The sequence below is a fragment of the Ananas comosus genome, linkage group 7 (assembly GCF_001540865.1).
Source record: "Ananas comosus cultivar F153 linkage group 7, ASM154086v1, whole genome shotgun sequence".
Lineage (NCBI taxonomy): Eukaryota > Viridiplantae > Streptophyta > Magnoliopsida > Poales > Bromeliaceae > Ananas > Ananas comosus.
Genome location: NC_033627.1, coordinates 9,790,065 through 9,807,949, shown reverse-complemented (window position 1 = coordinate 9,807,949; position 17,885 = coordinate 9,790,065). Strand labels below are relative to the sequence as shown.

At 38.0% G+C, this 17,885-nt stretch overlaps 1 protein-coding gene and 1 long non-coding RNA gene across 2 annotated transcripts; both read right to left on the bottom strand.

Annotated features, from left to right (window-relative positions):
* Window positions 9,207-10,300, bottom strand: LOC109712522. The gene is made up of 2 exons (XR_002216867.1): window positions 10,191-10,300; window positions 9,207-9,502 (listed from the first exon to the last, which is right to left on the bottom strand). It is a non-coding gene; the product is annotated as an uncharacterized LOC109712522 (long non-coding RNA).
* LOC109713243 (glucan endo-1,3-beta-glucosidase 11-like) lies at window positions 10,317-11,488 on the bottom strand (the record flags this gene model as incomplete). Its single annotated transcript, XM_020237242.1, is given in 3 exon segments — window positions 10,317-10,341; window positions 10,343-10,402; window positions 10,404-11,488. Coding segments are annotated over 3 exon segments (1,014 nt in total), but the record flags the coding sequence as incomplete, so codon positions are not given.

Below are 17,885 nucleotides of genomic sequence, written 5' to 3'. Positions count from 1 at the left end.
TATGTATCATAAAAATTTCACTCTATATGGTAGGGCCTTCGGGGCGTTTTGCATGCATGTGAGGAGTGTTCGGGTTAGCGACTTGGAAACATGTCCTTTATGTTAGAAATTGCTCAAATTATGCATTTGTAAACAATAAACTCATGTTTGGACTTAGTTGACAAAATGCCATAAAGAGGCACTTGACATAGTAAACTGTGAAACTACAACATAGAGACATAATGATAGGCCATTGAATATCTGCTATATTCCATGTTAGAGACATAATGACATAGAGATAGGCTTTTGAGACATTCAACGTATATTCTATGTTTTTAGACATGAGGACTTGCTACTTGAGATAGATCTTTCGCTTGCTTGTCATTGTGCTCATTCGCACATGCTTGTGAGGGTCGCTTCCTACAAGCCAGCACTTCGGAGATAGCTATCGCGACATATGCTCGCTCGTGCGGGATTGGGCGCCGAAATGGGATGCCGTGGGGGAGGCTCATTCCTAGAGTGGGGATGTTGACTACCATGGGGCCATTAGGCATGGCGCAAGCCGGACTACCTACGGGTAAGTCCTACAAGATTGGATCATTGATGACCTAGCATACCTGCTAGACATTGACTAGAATAGTAAACAAGACATTTTACTATTTAGCTTGTGGACATCATGCTAGTGACACTTTCGTACATTCATGTTAGAATAGTCTTTATTTACTTATGCAAATTCATGCTAAGTAGAGCTATCATATTGTAGTAAGTTTACATGTTTACTTACATATCGATTCTATTGCTTTTATTGTTACTTACCTGTTTAGCTCTTTTGGGCCTAGTGGTGCTCTCACTGAAGTCAGTAATTGCCCACTGGGAACTATTATTTAATAGTTCTCACGCCTTCTGTTTTATGTTTTCTTTTCAGAGCCTTCGGCACCGGCGGAGGCACGGGATCGCGGCAAGGGTGTCGCCTAGCTAGATAGAAAGGAGGTACTATTGAGCTTAGGTGGTTTACTCTTTCTTTTATTGTATTAGAGAGTGAGAGAGAGATTTTGAGTACCTTGTATAGAGAGACCACCTATGTACTTGTTTAGCTTTAGTATTTGGGATTCCTTTTGTATTTACTTTATGATTTATTTAGTGATTTTAGCTCTCTACTCTTCACACTACTTTAGATACTAGATGTTGTATAGTGCTCTGATATCTCTAGATCTCCTCTATTTGCTTTATTTATCGTTTTGTTTTAGACGCCTTAAATATTTCAGACATATGGCGGGTCTGGACGCCCCGAGCGGGCTTCCGCTGGGTCCCGGGGCGTGACAGAAGCCCTCGCTCGAGAATGGGAAATCCTTAGGAATCGGGTCATCGGTGATGGAGGGACCTAAAATGAATCGAGAAGGGTCTGACAGAACAAATTGCCTAAGCAAGTTGTAATCTAATGACGGAGAAGAAGGAAGAGGCGGAAGCGGCGCCATTTTTAAGATTAAAGGGAAAAAAATGGCGAAGAAAAACCCTAAAAAATCAAGGGTGAGAAGTATAAAGACGAAGGTGAAGGAGATGAAGATATCAGTCAAAGAAGAAGGAAAGAAGGAGCGAAGAAGAAGCATAGAGAAGAAGAAAGCAAAAAAGAGAAAAAGGAGAGAGGAAGAGCCGCCGGATAGAGTTTCGAGGCCGGCTATAATGACGAAGAGATGACAACAATTAATGACCTAATTAATGCTGCGAATGAGACAAAAATGAATAAGAAGATCACGACTATCTAAAAGGAAGGACGACTCAGGAAATCGTGCAAAGGAATTTGAAATAACGCGCCTCTAATTACGCCAGCTACCGAATCGTTCGTTTAGAAGCTACCGAGGGGGCAATTGTTAGGGCCAATAATAAAACGCAAGTGGCATATCGGTGTACAGTTTAGCTAGGACTTCAGAAATCAAGTTTAAATGGGTTTCGTGGTGCATCAGGAGTAATGGCGGATTAATAGCATAACCGAAAGGCATAACCGCAAGCGGTTATGTGCAGTTTTCGGCTTGTAGTGGTCCGCAAAAATAGGAAAGTGGCCGATCATGAAGCAATAACTGAACATCAAGAGCAGACTATAAATAGGCAAATAACGCTCAAAAATGAGGTCTTTTTCCCGAGAATAGAAGACCACTTTTATTTTCTCTGTATTTTCTACTGCTTTTCGCAGGAGTAGTCTACTTGTAATATTTTTCTTTTCCGCATCTACTACTTTTCGTAGGAGTAGTTCTAAGTCAGATTTCCGGAGTCTATATGCACTAAAGGCATACTCGCGTTTGTACAAGTTTTCATATTTAATTTCAATATATAAAGGCATTCGGCTCTTTCAGCCAACCAATTACTATGCATTTCATCCATTCGGCTTATTGAGCCAAATTTGTTTTACAGTAAGGGTTTTCGAATTCGGCTGATCCGATCCCTCATCAGCCGAATCACTTGATCCGTCGAAGGGCGCAAGCTTCGAGGGTCTTCACATGAAGCCGAAGTTAATTCCTGCATGTTTCCCTAGGAAGGCCTTTGACTAGGACAATTGTAATGTACCGAGTCCTCGATGCGTTAAACCGAACTTTAGTCAAAATTGACCAAAGTGTGGTATTGGATGTTTCGGAGAGATCCGTTGAGCGTTCCGAAGGTTCGGAATGACTTATAAGGGTGTAAGGAACCTTGGAGAGAAAGCTGGAGAGTTTCCAGAAAATTTCGTACTGGAAATGCTCTCGGGGTCCGGACCCTGGCTGTAGGGTCCGAGCAGCCAGGGTCTGGACCTCGTACGCGTGAAAAGGTGGGTTTGGGCAAAACCAGTTGTGGAGGGGCTAAAGAGTAAATGTTGCAAATAGGAGAGTATATGGATGAGTTCTCAACCCATTTCTCTCATTTCCCCTTCACACACCAACATAAGAGAAAACCTTTTCTCTCTCTAAATCTCTCTTTCTCTTCTAGGGTTTGCTCCAAAAGGTGGAGAATAGTGGAAAGAAGTTTCTTGGAGGTGAAGCTACCATCTTCTTCACCATTGGCTTGAGAAGAAGCTTGAGTTTGAGATAAGCCTTATGGGTTTTGAGTTAGGGTTTTGGTATAATCCCTTAGAAATGAGTTGTATTGGAACCCTAGGTAATACTAAACTAGATTATTGCATGAATCATGAGTTGTTGTGAGAATTCTTGCAATAATGGGTTTTTACGGTTTCGAAAGAGGGCTTTTGATTATAATGAGTTTTGATCTAAATTGAGCCTTTGTAAACCTAATTGAAGGTAAAACCGAATGATGGACAACTTAAATCGGAGTTCCTACGAGCGTGTGGCGAGTCGTTGAGAAAAAGTACCATTGTAAGAAAGTGGATCCTCGTCGTATTAAACCACTTTTGAACAAAATGACCAAAGCGTGGTGAGCAGAATGCTTGGACATGGTCCATGTGGCATTCCAATAGTGTTGGAAGGATTAAAGTTGAACTCCAAGTGAGTTAGAAAGGTTTTAGCATTGCTCGGCGCGAATTAGAATCGAAATAATGCAAAACTGCATTCTGGAGCATTGTTAACCGGTGAAGCATTGGAAGAGTACAGGCACCAGGCTGGTACCCGAGAGTAGCAGCTCTCGGGTTGCCTCTGTCAGGCTGGTTAACCGGTGACTAATTCAAAGAGTACCGGTACCCCGCAGCCACCCAAGAACAATCAGCTCTCGAGTTTGGGCAGATGAACAGGGGCATATCGGTGACGCCCACCCACGTACCGGTACGCAGTGCTGCGAAACAGTAGGTTGGTTTGCTGCAAATAAAATGAAATTGAGGGTTTTGTTTCAATTGTAGCAGCTTATAAAAGACCCCACACCACTCCTCTCTCATTCTAGCGGTGAACTCTCTCATCTCTCTCATTTTTCTCCCTTTCTCTCTCTAGAAGCTCTCCCACAAGGTATATTTAGAGGGGAGATCGGTGGAGAAGGAAGCTAGGAAGTGTATCTTCTTCATCTTCTTCCTTGGTTTGGTAGCTTGGAGAGGTAAGCTACTTGGAGCTCTAATGGTAAATCCTTAGGGTTAAGTTCTTATACTCTAAGAATGGTTTTAATGGAACCCTAGGATGCTAAATAGATGATTATTGCTTGAATCATGGGATGAAATGGTGATTTTTGCAATAGTTGAGTATTAGGGTTCAAAAAGGGGGTTTTTGCAAATGTTTGGGTTTGATCTAAATTGAACCCATATAAACCTAATTGCTAGGTATTCTAACGTGCTGGTGAAGTCGGTTCGGCGATCCGTCGAGTCTACGCGAAGATATCGAAGAAAAGTACCATTTTGGCTTCTTTTCCGCCTGGAGGGCTGAGGCGACGTCCAAAAATTACGAAATCGGATTACTAGCATCGTGACATCACCTAGAGGTGGGGGGTGTCATCCCGAAGCAGTTGAACTTCTTTCTATGTCTTAGTTACATTGTCGACCATGCATCTATCTTATTGTTTATGCATTATAGGGCGATTATGATTGCATTTCCATTCCTTATATGATTCTCTAGTTGATATTGTTGTGTAAGATGGACACATGATGTGGTGGATATGTAAGGATTTGGGTTATGACATTGGGATCCTATATTGCCGAAACAAGTGATGAACTTAGTGTTTATGTAGTGACATAACGAGTGGCATGTAAACTAAATGATGACATAGACGAGTGGCATGATGAGTATAGTGTAGACGAAACACTTGAACTTGAACATTAGGGATAGATGAATTTCCCAAGTTGTGATATGTTGCATGTGGACTTAGTGTAGTTGGAACATTTAAACATGAACATTAGGGATAGTTGAGTTCTCGTGTTATTGACTAGCCCTAGTCGATAGGGTATCCTCAGTTGGCGAGGATTGGATCATTCTCACATAGTCTGTTTTCGCTTGGCATGGTCGCTCCACCCAAGTAGTGAGCTCCGGAGTCATCACGTGATGGACTAACGTACCTGTCTAGCAAACGGTCTCAGGTTTGCGAGTGGGAGGGTCTCCTTACCTATGGAATTGCACTGTGAGTCGTGGGCAAACCCTCGGGTTAGCCAAGTGATTGGGTGAACACATGAATGACATAACTTATTGAACATAGTAGCATGATAGTTGGCATCATTACTTTTAGTTCATTCATACATTCATATTGATTGAGGCATAGTAGCATGATCGTAGAATTCATACTATGTAGATGTTGCTTCCATATCTATCTATCTATCTATCTATCTACTTATGCCTGCTTAGACCTAGTGGGAAGATCGGCAGAGTCGGCGGCCGAACCCACTGGGATCTATTCGTAGTTCTCACCCCACTTTATTGCAGGGCCTAGTTCGAGTTCATCGGGCGAGGACCGCAGTAAGGGGATAGCGCCCTAGTAGCTAGCAGCTTTCCACTTTGCATTAGAGTACCCTCGTGTACACGGTTGACATGTGATGTGGATGTATTTTGGATAGTTGCTTATGTATCTAGATGATGAACTCGTAAACCTTATGTATATATTCTGGGAGATGGAAATGTAATTGAATTTGTAAATGTTGGATGACAAATGTAATAGTTAGAACTTTCTCTCTTTTGCTCTCTTGTATGCTTGTATAACTACTCGCTTGAATCATGTACATTGTTTAAGTTTCCTGGGTAACTTATTGTACTTGATTGTTGTTGTTAGCTTTGGGCGGACAGAGGAGACTCTGTCCGTTCGGCGTCTGTTCAACGTGCCCGAACCGGCCAAATTGGCGGTTGTGGGGCATGACAACCATTTTTGGTTCGTTTGCGTTGGGTCGAGCCGAAACAACATCCATAAATCACGAGGCTTGGATTCTCGCACCTCGGCATCATAAAGAGGTGGGGGGTGCTATCCGAAACAATCAAATTTTCTTTTATATCTATATTACTATATTGACTATGTATGTACATGTATAGAACTCATGCATTGTAGAGTAGTAGTGTTCGTTTTTCCATTCCTTGCATGCTCTCATAGTAATTGTAGGAAAAATAGATGGAATATAGTGGCTATGTGCATGAGGATTGGGTTGTGGACAATGAACTCTATAGTGCCATGACAATGTGAACTTAAAAACGTAGTGACATGAAAAGGGTGCATTTGGATAGTAAATTGAGAACACTCATGACATGAGGATAGGGATTGGTATCTTCCATGTCATTGTTACCACTAGTTGGTAGGGTATCCTCGGGATAGAGGATTGGATCATACTCACATTGCGTCTATCAGCTTGGCGGTGGTCGCTCCACCCAAGCTTTGGCTTCTGGAGTACTTCAGGTGGGTTAACGTAGCTACCCAGCAGACGGTCCCAGGTGAGCATAGCTTGGAGTCTCCTCACCGGTGGGATTTGGTTGTGAGTTGGGGCTTAACCTTCGGGTTAGCCGGTATGATTGGGTTATGAGTTGTGAATGGCATGCATCATGAGCATAGTAGTTGCTAGTACATGTTTATTGTACCTGTTTATTGTATCATATTGTTAAGGTATAGTAGCATGCTAGATATTTATTATATTGCTAACCCTTCTACTTAGACCTAGTGAAAAAATCGGCGGGGTCGGCGGCCATATCCACTGGAAACTTTTGTTAGTTCTCATCCCACTTTATTGCAGGGCCTAGCACGAGCGAGGCGGTCGAGGATCGCGGTAAGGGTATAGCACCCTAGATAGTAGCCTCTTTTGCATTAGAGTACTATATATGTATTATTTTGAGAGACATGATGTATTTTGGGAGAGGTTACTCTTGGATGATGTATATGTATCTTGGAACAATTATGTAAACCAAATGTATGTATTTTGGTGGTTGAATGTAAATGTTCAGATGTGGAATGTAATAGCTAGTATTTCTCTCTTACTCTTGTTTATATTACACTCACACAATCATGTATGTTGATTATGTTTTACCTGGGCAAACTAGATATACATGATTTTTGTTGAGCCTTGGGCGGATAGGAGAAACCTTGTCCGTTCGGTGGTCTGCCCGCGTGCCTGAACCGACCAAATTGGCGGTCCCGGGACGTAGGGCGTGACAACAACAGCTGAGGAACTCGGCTCATAGTACTTCCAAATAGGACAACAGTCTCAAAAGAAAACATAAATAATATCTTTGCAAGAGGAATTAATTATCCCAACATAAAATCGATGAGGGATCTATTGAAATTTGCGATCTCAAAAGAGAAGCTAGTGCCCGTTGCTGAAAAGGAAGACCCACGGCCAACCATCTCTATAAGGACTGTTGACGGCATTCTTCAGAGGGTTTTCTTTTAGTGGATTTTCTTTTATTTTAAAAGGATCAAAAGGTCCAATGCACCAAACTATGATTCTAGGTTGAAGGATAAAATAGTCTTTTAATGACCAACAAAATGGAGGGGAAAAAAAAATGCTACTCATATATCCCAATCATTATGTATACTATACCGCGCTTTGCGGCGGGTACATAGTATTTTAGTCAATTAATATATATATCTAATTTTTAAAATCTTAAAATTGAAAAAACTTACAATGAAAAATACAAAACAAACTTAAACATCCTTTTATATATTATAAAAGCTATTTTTTTACTAATATTTTTAACTTTCAATATTTGTAGAGTTAAAGTATTCTAATAACTTTACTTAAAAATTCAATCAAATATTCTAAATAAATAAGAGTTATTCTAAAGCTATTTTTAGTAGCTATTTTATAAATAAATTTTTAATTTAAGAGTTAAAATTTGAAGAATTATTCTAAATTGGCAAATAGATAAGATTGTCTTCACCTTACTAAAATTTATTGGAGAAAGATGTTATTATTTGCACATGATGTATATTAACACACCATATACCCCAATTTATATTAGAGAACTAATTTCTAATATCAAAATATAATTAAATATCTAAGCTATGAAGTCTAATAATTTAAATATATTTGCTGAATTAAATTTTAAATCACTATTAGAGATTTAAAGCATATGATGTATGTAATTATATACATTCAGTGTAGAGAATGCTTAATTATGGACCGGGCTCTTTGAAAAACTCTTTTTCATAGTTCTAAAAAAAAGAGAAGAAATTTTTGCTTGCACGTGATATATACTAATATTTCATACATCGTAAGTATATTAGATGATTCATAAAATATCTAATAGTTAGTATTATAAAATAAAATATAAAATATAGTATAATATATACTATAAAATATAAAATATTTAATAATTTATTATATCATAGAAATTTATTTTTTATTCATATTTTATACCCGGTCTACGGCTCAATTGGTGCGTCGAAAATTTCTATTGAATACGTGGCATGTTTTTATTGGCTAAGGGCTACAATGGAGAGGTGAACTGAATTAAATTTTAAATCACTATTAGAGATTTAAAGCATGCAGTGTATGTAATTATATACATTCAGTGTAGAGCTAGAATGCTTAATTATGGACTGGGCTATTTGAAAAGCTCTTTTTCGTAGTTCTAAGAAAAAGAGAAGAAATTTTTGCTTGCTCCTGATATATATTAATATTTCATACATCGTAAGTATATTAGATGATTCATAAAATACCTAATAGTTAGTATTATAAAATAAAATATAAAATATAGTATAATATATACTATAAAATATAAAATATTTAATAATTTATTATATTATAGAAATTTTTTTTTTATTCATATTTTATACCCGGTATACTACTCAATTGGTGCGTCGAAAATTTCTACTAAATACGTGACATGTTTTTATTTGCTAAAGACTACAATGGAGAGGTGAAAAGAATTCGTGGAGGTGGAAAAAGGCACCACGTATACTCAGAAAATCGTCAAATTATGTATTAGTATTTTAATGGGTGAGAGTCACTTACTAGTCATTTGATGTGACTAATAAAAATATCCTGCCATTGAATGGGTGACATATACGATATGTATACCCGGATTTAGATATATAATAGCATTTATCCAAAAAAAACAAGAAATGACTTTTTACCAAAACTTAGCAATTATTTTAAAAAATAAGCAAATAAGGCATTAAACAAAAATAACAACATATATTATCATAAATTCTTCTAAAAACATATAGCTAAACCCAGCTTTGTTGTAATTTCTTTCTCACTCTACACATCTAATGAAATAAAGTATTCATGCTACTTTCATTATTATTATTATTATTTTTACGGTATACTCTTTTATCCTAAAACACACGGATAGATTAGAGGCTTCCTCATCGACCATGTGATGAAACCAATACTGGTGCAGCAAATCTTTAGCCGTCCAACAAATGAATGCGGAATCAACATATTCAAGTTAAAAGTCTCCCTAATCTAACCGATAACTTCCCAATTGTCGTGTTCTCAATTCTAATTTCTACCAATCAATGAGTGTGGCTGCTTTTTCCTCTTTTGCAGAAGAGATTGACCATCTAAATAGACAAACTAAATGAAAAATCAAATTAATTAACCAAAAAATATTGATCATTATCCACCATCATCATTTCAAGCGAACTCCAAAAGCAGCCCCACGACAGTCGCCAGCAGCGCCCACATTCTTTCCTTCCAACACGATCTCTCCTTCTATAAAAATACAAGAAGAATTAAATCATGAACAAATTCAAAAGGCAAACTTATACACTCACATAAAAAAATAAAAAATAAAAAAATAAAAAAACCTTAATGTTTTTTATTCTACATAATCGCTGTGTGAGTAGTTGATAGAAATGAAATGCTATAGTTTAATTCTAGATAAAAAAAAAAGGATTAAAAATAATTAGTTGCACTTAATTTTAAAATAAAAATAAAAAAGTAATAAAACGTAATAAATTACTAACTTTTATAGTTCTAGTAACTGTAAAATAGTATACCTTCTTTGTACTGTTGTAAACCTATTACGTATGCTACAAAGTAATTAGGTGTTCAAATGCAGAATTGAAGTATTTCAATAAATTTACAAATTAGTTATTTGTAACTTGGGCCTTCGAAACAGACGAGGTACATTCAGTATTGAAATTGATTAAAACTTTTACGCCCAAAGCAATAGAGACTCAATCTTAAATTTATCATAACATTCAAGCTAGATCTACATGTACGATCCTTATGCATGGTTTTTTTGTTTTTTTTTTTCCAAATTTAAGTAGATAATAATTTTTTTTAAATATAATTATATATATTATATTATATATATATATTATATATATATATATAAATAATTAAGTGGAAGCTAGGAGAGAAGCACAATTAGCCGGAATGATATATAATTAATTACCATAGCAGACGAGATGGTGTAGTAACCGGTAGAGAGGAAGAAGAAGGCCCGAGGGCGATTCAGCCCATCTGCTGCGGCGCCGGTGAGTTCCGGGAGGACGGAGGGCGAGGCGGAGGTCGAGGTCGTAGGCGGCGTGCCGTCGGGTTGAAGAGCCGTAGTGGCGCTCCGATGCGGTCCGGCTGAGGTTCTCGTTGAAGAGGCGAAGACGTAGGCCGCAGCGGCCTGCCGGGCGCGGAGGGGGTGCCCCTGCCCTCGGCGACCATCCGCATGAGGTTGCCGTTGTACCTGGCGGCGTTCTCGGGCGTCGCCCCGGCCTCGCCCTCGTCCCCCGCCGACGGCCACCCCGTCTCCGACACCACCACCTCCACCTCCCCGGCCTCCTTCCCCGCGCGCGCGATCGCCGCGCGCACGGCGTCCACCTGCGCGTGCAGCATGTTCTCGTAGCGCAGGCCCGTGCCGGGGTCCACCACCCCCGGGTTGGGCCCGAAGAGCGCGTAGTCGATGTCGACCCGCTCGGGATCCGCCTTGTAGGCGAAGTAGGGGTAGGCGTTCACGAGGAAGGGCGAGCGGGTCCGCGCGTGGAAGTCCAGGAGCGGGCCCACGAAGGGGAGGAGCTCGCGCCGGAACGCGGCGGACGAGGGCGGGAACGAGGACGCGAGGACGGCGAGCGAGTGCGCGGTGGTCACGGCCACGCGGCCCCCGAGCCCGGCGGCGTCGAGGGCGGCGCGGAGGGCGTCCATGGCGGGCACGAGGGCGCGGGCGAGGGCCGAGTCGTTGCCGGAGAGGACCTCGTTGCCGACGGTGACGAGGGAGACGTTGGCGGCGGGCACGTGGGGGAGGAGGGCCGACCGGACCCAGGCGGCGGCGGCGCCGGGCTCGCGGAGCCGCGGGACGAGGCTGTCGGGGAGGCCGACGGCGAGCTCCACGCAGGTGCCGGCCAGGGCCGACAGCACGCTGGGGTCGGCGTCGTAGAGGCGCACGCGGGCGGCGCCGAGGGAGCGGAGCAGCGGGACGACGGACGCCGGGGAGGGGAGGTCGTCGCCGACCTGCCCGTAGTTGATGCCGATCGGGGACGACGAGTTGGCGCCGGCCTGGAGGAGGAGGACCAGCACAACGAGGGCGAGGGCGAGGCCAGCTTCCATTAATAGACCCGCGGACGCCCTAACTAATCTCCGGAGCGGGGATCGGGGGTCGACTCGAGAGGAGTGGGACTGTGGGAGCGAAGAGAAAGTAGTAAGCGGAGCAATTGACGGCGTCTCTTGCCGTCGGAGATGACGCGGCGGAATATATTAAATAAAAGAAAAAGACACTAGAGAGAAGGGAAAAAAAAAAACAAAAAGAAAGACGCGGTGGCTTTCCGCAGTTTCTTTTGCTTTTCTCTCTTTTCTTTTTCTTCCTTTTCTTTTCTTTTCTTTTTTTCTTTTGCGCCCGATACGAGGAGCCCCGGTCGCGCTGTATATTGATTGGACGCCTGTTTTCTACTTCGTTTACAAGTCTTCTCCGAGAATCCGAGAAATAGCTATTACCTTATTTAACAGTCCGGTATAAATTTTATTTTACGCCTAATTTTATAGTAACGGGAGTTTAAATAAATTTATTACTTTTGGACAGAAATTAAAAACAAAATTATAAAATCTTTCAATATGCTTGGTTCAAAATAACAATCAGAATCAGTATGTATGATTGATTCCTACTTTCAGTATTGTAAAAAAAAAATTAATTATCAAAAATAATTAAATTAAAATTAAATAGAAAATATAAAAATAATTTAAAAATGAGTTTACACCTCAAAACATAAAATTAAATTTATAATTTAAATTCAAATTAAAAGTTGAATATTAAAAATTTACATCAAAAAATTGAAATGATATGCCACAATTTTAAATATAATTTTTAAAAAAATTTATAATTTAAAATTAAGTGGACAATTCAAAATATAAAACTAATTTTCCATTTGATTCAGATTCAAACTTAAAATTAAATTTAAATTTTAATTTTAATTTATTATCAATTTCAAAATGGTTGATTGAATTTATATTTTAATTTAATTTCCAAATAAAAATCTAGAATTAAAAATTTTAATTTTAAATTTTAAATTTATATTTTAATTTATAATTAAAGTCAAAAATCAAATTAAATTTTAAGTAAAAAAAATATAAAATATAATTGAGATATTTTTATAAAATAAATCCTTTGGGCCGAAATTCAATTTCGTAGGTCGGACTAAAAAAAGGAGATTAAAGGAGTCTCATTCATCCGAAAATCAGAATCGGAATAAAATTTTCGCGTACCAAACACACACAAATAAATTCATCTATTCTTATTTTTATTTCTCAGTCAAAAAGAGGTGAATCAAATATGTCTCGTTTTTAGTACGTAGGAATAATTGATCTAGTATTATTCGGCGTTTTTACTTGGAAAGTAAAAAATTTCACCAGTAAATTAGAATAATTGCGGGGCGAGTCCACGTGTTAGTGCATCCCGGATGCTTTGGTCTTGGTGAATTCTTCCTAAATTTATTATGAGATTTGTTGTAATGTGCTTAGGTCAGTTACTTTTAAAACTAACATTTAGGTGCTGTTTGGTTCGACGTAAAACTGGAAAAAAAAAATTTCGGTAGAAAAAATTTTCGGTGGAAATTTTTTTTTACATAATTTAGTTTTTGGTTTGTAGAAAAAGAAAAATAACTTTTCATGATGCTTGTTTGGTTGAAAGGAAAAGAAAAATAGATGAAAACTTATTTAATATATATTTTATTATTATTATTATATAATTATTAATATACTATATATATAATTATTATAATATATTAAATATATTTAAAATTATAATAAATTTATTACATAATATATAAGAGTTATATATTTAAAAATATTAATAAATAATTATAAATTTATAAATAAAATATTATATAATAATATTTTTATATAAAAATAAATGAATATATAATAAATAAATATATATTTATAACTAATATATATATATATATNATATATATATATATATAATGAGAGGGAGGTCCACTGTAGACCTCCCTCTAATGCGGTCCACGAGGCAAGGATGACCTCGTGGACCGCATGCTCAAACCTCTTGAGCCGCGTCTTTTTTCAATGCGTTTTCGGTTTCGCGAGTACATCTTCGTCTCACGCGGTCCACGAGGCGAGGATGACTTCGTGGACTGCGTGCTCAAACCTCTCTTGAGTCGTGCTTTTTTCATCAATAGGTTTTCGTTTTCCGTGGACGGCAAGCGAAAAACGAAAACTTGAGTTTTTCAGAGAATCTGTAAAAAAAAATTTTTACAGGCAACCAAACATCGAAAAAAAAATTTTCAACCGAAAAGAAATTTTCAGAGCAGTTTTACAGGAATCCAAACTCACCCTTTTAGGAACTCACTTCAGTGCAGTATTACGAAAATATCCAATAGCACTTGCTGAAAAAATCATTGAAACCACTTAACTCATACAAAATCAATAAACTCTTTTTTTTTTAGAGAGATAGGTAGTACGCTACCCACTTCGTTTATTTTATTTAGAAATAAATTTAGCTGAAAATGTGAAGCAATCAGGCTTCGTTTGGTTCGCGAATTAGTAGGAACTAATTATTCCAGGTATAGGTACAAATATAGATTTTTGTAAGAATAAGGATTTTTTTTGTTTGGATGAAAATGTGAGTATAAGCTGAAACTAGAAAAATTGTGTTTGGATGGTTATTGGGAATAAGAGAAATAGTTGATGATTATAAATAGAAAATAATAATATTAGCCCTGTACTTGAATTTAAATTTTTAAATTTTAAACTGTCACGTCCCGGGATCGATACCAATTTGGGCCGGCCCGAGCACGTCAAACAGACGCCGAACGGACAGAGTTTCTTCCATCCGCCCAAGGCTCATCACCTGTACATTTTCAAACAAGAAGTGCACTAGCGAAAATATACACAAACGGCTTACACGAGGGCAAGCAATAGTCATGAGTGAAAGAAAGGAAACTAAACATCTATACAAGTACTATGATTCACTTTTGACCACATACATTGTATTTAACCTTCATATTCATGATTCTTTACATTTCATTACATCACCTGTATCATTTCTTTTTACATCACAATGTCTCAAAATAAACTTTACAATCTTTCTTTCTTTGCTTTATACATCAACATCTTAAATCATCAAATGCAAAAGATGATAAAAGGGTATACTACTAACAAAATATAATCCAACGCTGGTGGCCTCTGACTAAGATGCGATACCTTTACCGCGGTTGCTCGCCGGCTCGCTCGGTCTCGGCTCTGTGAAAATAGTTGGGTCAGAACTACAACAAAGTTCCCAGTGGGTTCGGCCCCAATCTCACCGACTTTTTCAATAGGACTGACTCAGGCATAATAGAAAGAATAAGCAGAATAATAACCCAACTATAATCATGATGCTAATATGCCTGAACAATAAAGCAAGAAATATACTCAATATAAATCATGCAAGTATGCAAGTTCTTGTTCTTTACTCTTTATTCTTTAATCTTTGTTCTTTGTTTTTTGTTCTTTAATCTCACGGCTAACCCGGGGATTCGCCACATTAACTTGCTTACATTAAGTCCATCATCGCGGGCCCTCAGCTGCCTCCCGCTAAGACCGTCCTCGGGTTTACTCCAACCCGTGATGCAAAAACTCCGGAGCGCATCGCTCGAGGGGGAGCGACCGCCCTCGAGCACGGAACTCATAGCAAGTATGATCGATCCTTAACTCTAAGGATATATGGTTCAATCATTGTCTTTACATTAACTCTAGTGTTCTTTACATCACTTTATTTTGCTAACCCTAGCAATCATCGTTCTTTTACTTTACTCGTTCTTTATGCCACACTCTGCATCAACTTTAACCATTATCATTGTTCTTTTCATCACATTGATTCTTTGATGCCACACACTAACTCTAGTGTCGACTATATACTTTCGAATGCCACTCGATCTATGCTTTTATGTCACTTTGTTCTTTAATCTCATTAGGTTCTCACATTACCTCTCATGCATATATAGGGTGTTATAGGTTCTCAACCAACTAGAAATGCACGTCTACTCACATCCTGCAACATTCACTTATATAACATCACATTTTACCCTACAATGCATGCAACAACATATACATAAATGCTCAATTAAATGACGCATTAGGTATAGAGAGAATTCCAACAAGTTTGGATAGCACCACCCACCTCGTAGGCGTACTAGGATGCTACGGTGATTTTCTTGGGATTTTTAGCCTCTTAGTTTGCTACCTGCGGCAAAACGAAGCCAAATTAGGCTTTTCGCTCATATCTTTACATCGGCTTTTCGTAACGTCAATCCGAGCGCACCAACGAGTCGAAAATACCCCCAATTAGGTTTCTAGAGAGTCAATTTCACTTTGAATCCCTCACAATTTGGGTGCCCTAGCTCATAACATATATCAAAATCTAGGGTTTGATCTTATTAGGAAGCAAAATAAGCTTCAATCTACTCTAGAGGCTACATTAAAACCATTCTTAACTCTACCAAAATCCTAGTTTGGGTTCTACCAAGAGAGGGGTAGAAGCTTACCTCTAAGCTTCACTATACACCCAATCCATGATTTTGATCTCATCCACAAGCAAAAGAAAGCTTGAAATATCCATTAGGCTCAATTAAAATCATTTCTAGGTCATTTAGTTCACATTTTAGGGTTTTACCATGAATAGGGTTCAAAGCTTACCTCAAAGTTTTCCCTCCTACAAGCTAGAGATGAGGGAGAGGGAGTTTCTTCACTCCTTCTTCTTCTTCTCCACTTTCTTCTTCTTCTTTTCCTTTCTTTTCCTTTTTTTTCTCTGTCTTCTTCTTCTCCTCCTTATCTTCTAGAGAGAGAAAGAGAGAAGAGAGGGAGTGTGAGGGAGAGAATGAGAAAAATGTCCCAAAACCCTCATATCATAACCCATATATTGCACTTTTGCAAATAAACACCTCAGCTTTCATTTTATTAAACTGCCCAAACTGGGCAGAATTCGTGTTCGAGAACCGGTCTCCCGACTTGGGACCGGTCCCAGAGAGCTCTCCCCGCGGGCAGCAGGGCGCACGCGCGATGCAACCGGTCTCTCACTGGGGGACCGGTCTCTCGGGGACCGGTCTCTCCCCGCAGGGACCGGTTCTCGAGAGCTGGTTTTCTGGGACTTAGCCGATTTTCAGCTTTTCTCATTTCTCACGCGTTCGGGGACCGGTCTCTCCCACCATGGACCGGTCCCTGAGAGCTCAAAAACTGCAGTTTGCAGATTTTTGATTCTTTAGCTCTCGAAAACCTCCCATAATGCACTTTTGATCATTTTAACACCTTCGAACTTTCTGAAGTATACCATTCTCGCACTTTGGTCAATTTGACTAAAGTTCGATATTTATTTTCCGAATTTTCGGTATATTACATAAACTTATAATTTTAAATTAAAAATTTTAACTTTTAAATTTTAAAATTTGAAATTAAAATTTAAAATTTAAATATTCAAAATTATAAATTTTAAATTTTAAATTTAAGACCAAATTTAAATTTGAAATATATAAAATATCAAATTTAAAATTTAAAAATTTATAATATCAAATTTAAATTTTAAACTTTAAAATTTAGAATTTACAATTTACAATTTTAATTTTAAAATTAAAAATTTTAAATTCTAAAAATTTAAATTCTATTTTAAAACAAAACACACACTCTCTCTCTCTCTCTCTCTCTCTATACCCAGGGGGTGGCAACAAGTTTGGGAAAAGCTTGTTTCCACCCGGGGTGGGAACTATAGTTCCCACCTTCACACAACAGCGTTTGGGTACAAGATGGGGTATAAAGCCCTTATACCCCATATTGTACCCAATCCAAACCAGGTGTAAAGGATTCGAACTTGGGATCTCGGATACCAATCACCAAGTCTATTACCACTTACTCTAGAGACGGTTGGTGTCAATAAACTCTTTTTTTTTTTTTTGAGAGAGATAGATAGCACGCTACCCGCTTCGTTTATTTCATTTAGAAATAAACTTAGCTGAAAATGTGAATCAACTGGGATTCGAACTTGGGTCCCGGATATCAACCACCAAGCCTTTTGCCACTTGCTTTATGGACGGTCGGTTCAATAAATTATTTTTAAACACCCATTTACGTAGGTACCGGTACAGAATTGAATTTTGGTGCTAAGCCCTTTAAGCACCCATTTGTTAGGGACTGACGGTACCGCGTGTGAATCAACCTTTCCCACAAGCAACCAATTAGTTACCTTGATTCAGGTATGAGTAAACATTACTTATTTCAAAAATAGAAATTGGAGTATAAACATAAATTATATAAATTTTACGTTTGAATGAAAATTAAATTATTTTTGAAAATAGGTTAAATAGTATTTAGATTGTTAGATTGGAGCAGGGGAATGAGAGTAATAAATTTAAATTAAAAATAATTTATCTAATTAATTAACAGCAAAATATTAATTAAAAATAATTCAATAAATTAATAAATTTATTAGCTATAAATATTATAATAAATTAATTATTTAATTATTTAATAAAAATAAATTAATTTATTATAATAACATCATTAATTTTAATTAATTAATTATAAATAATAAATTAATTAATTATTTTACTATTTAAGCAATAGGTAATGAATTAAATACATTAATTAGATTAATTAATAATTTAATAACATAAAATCAAAT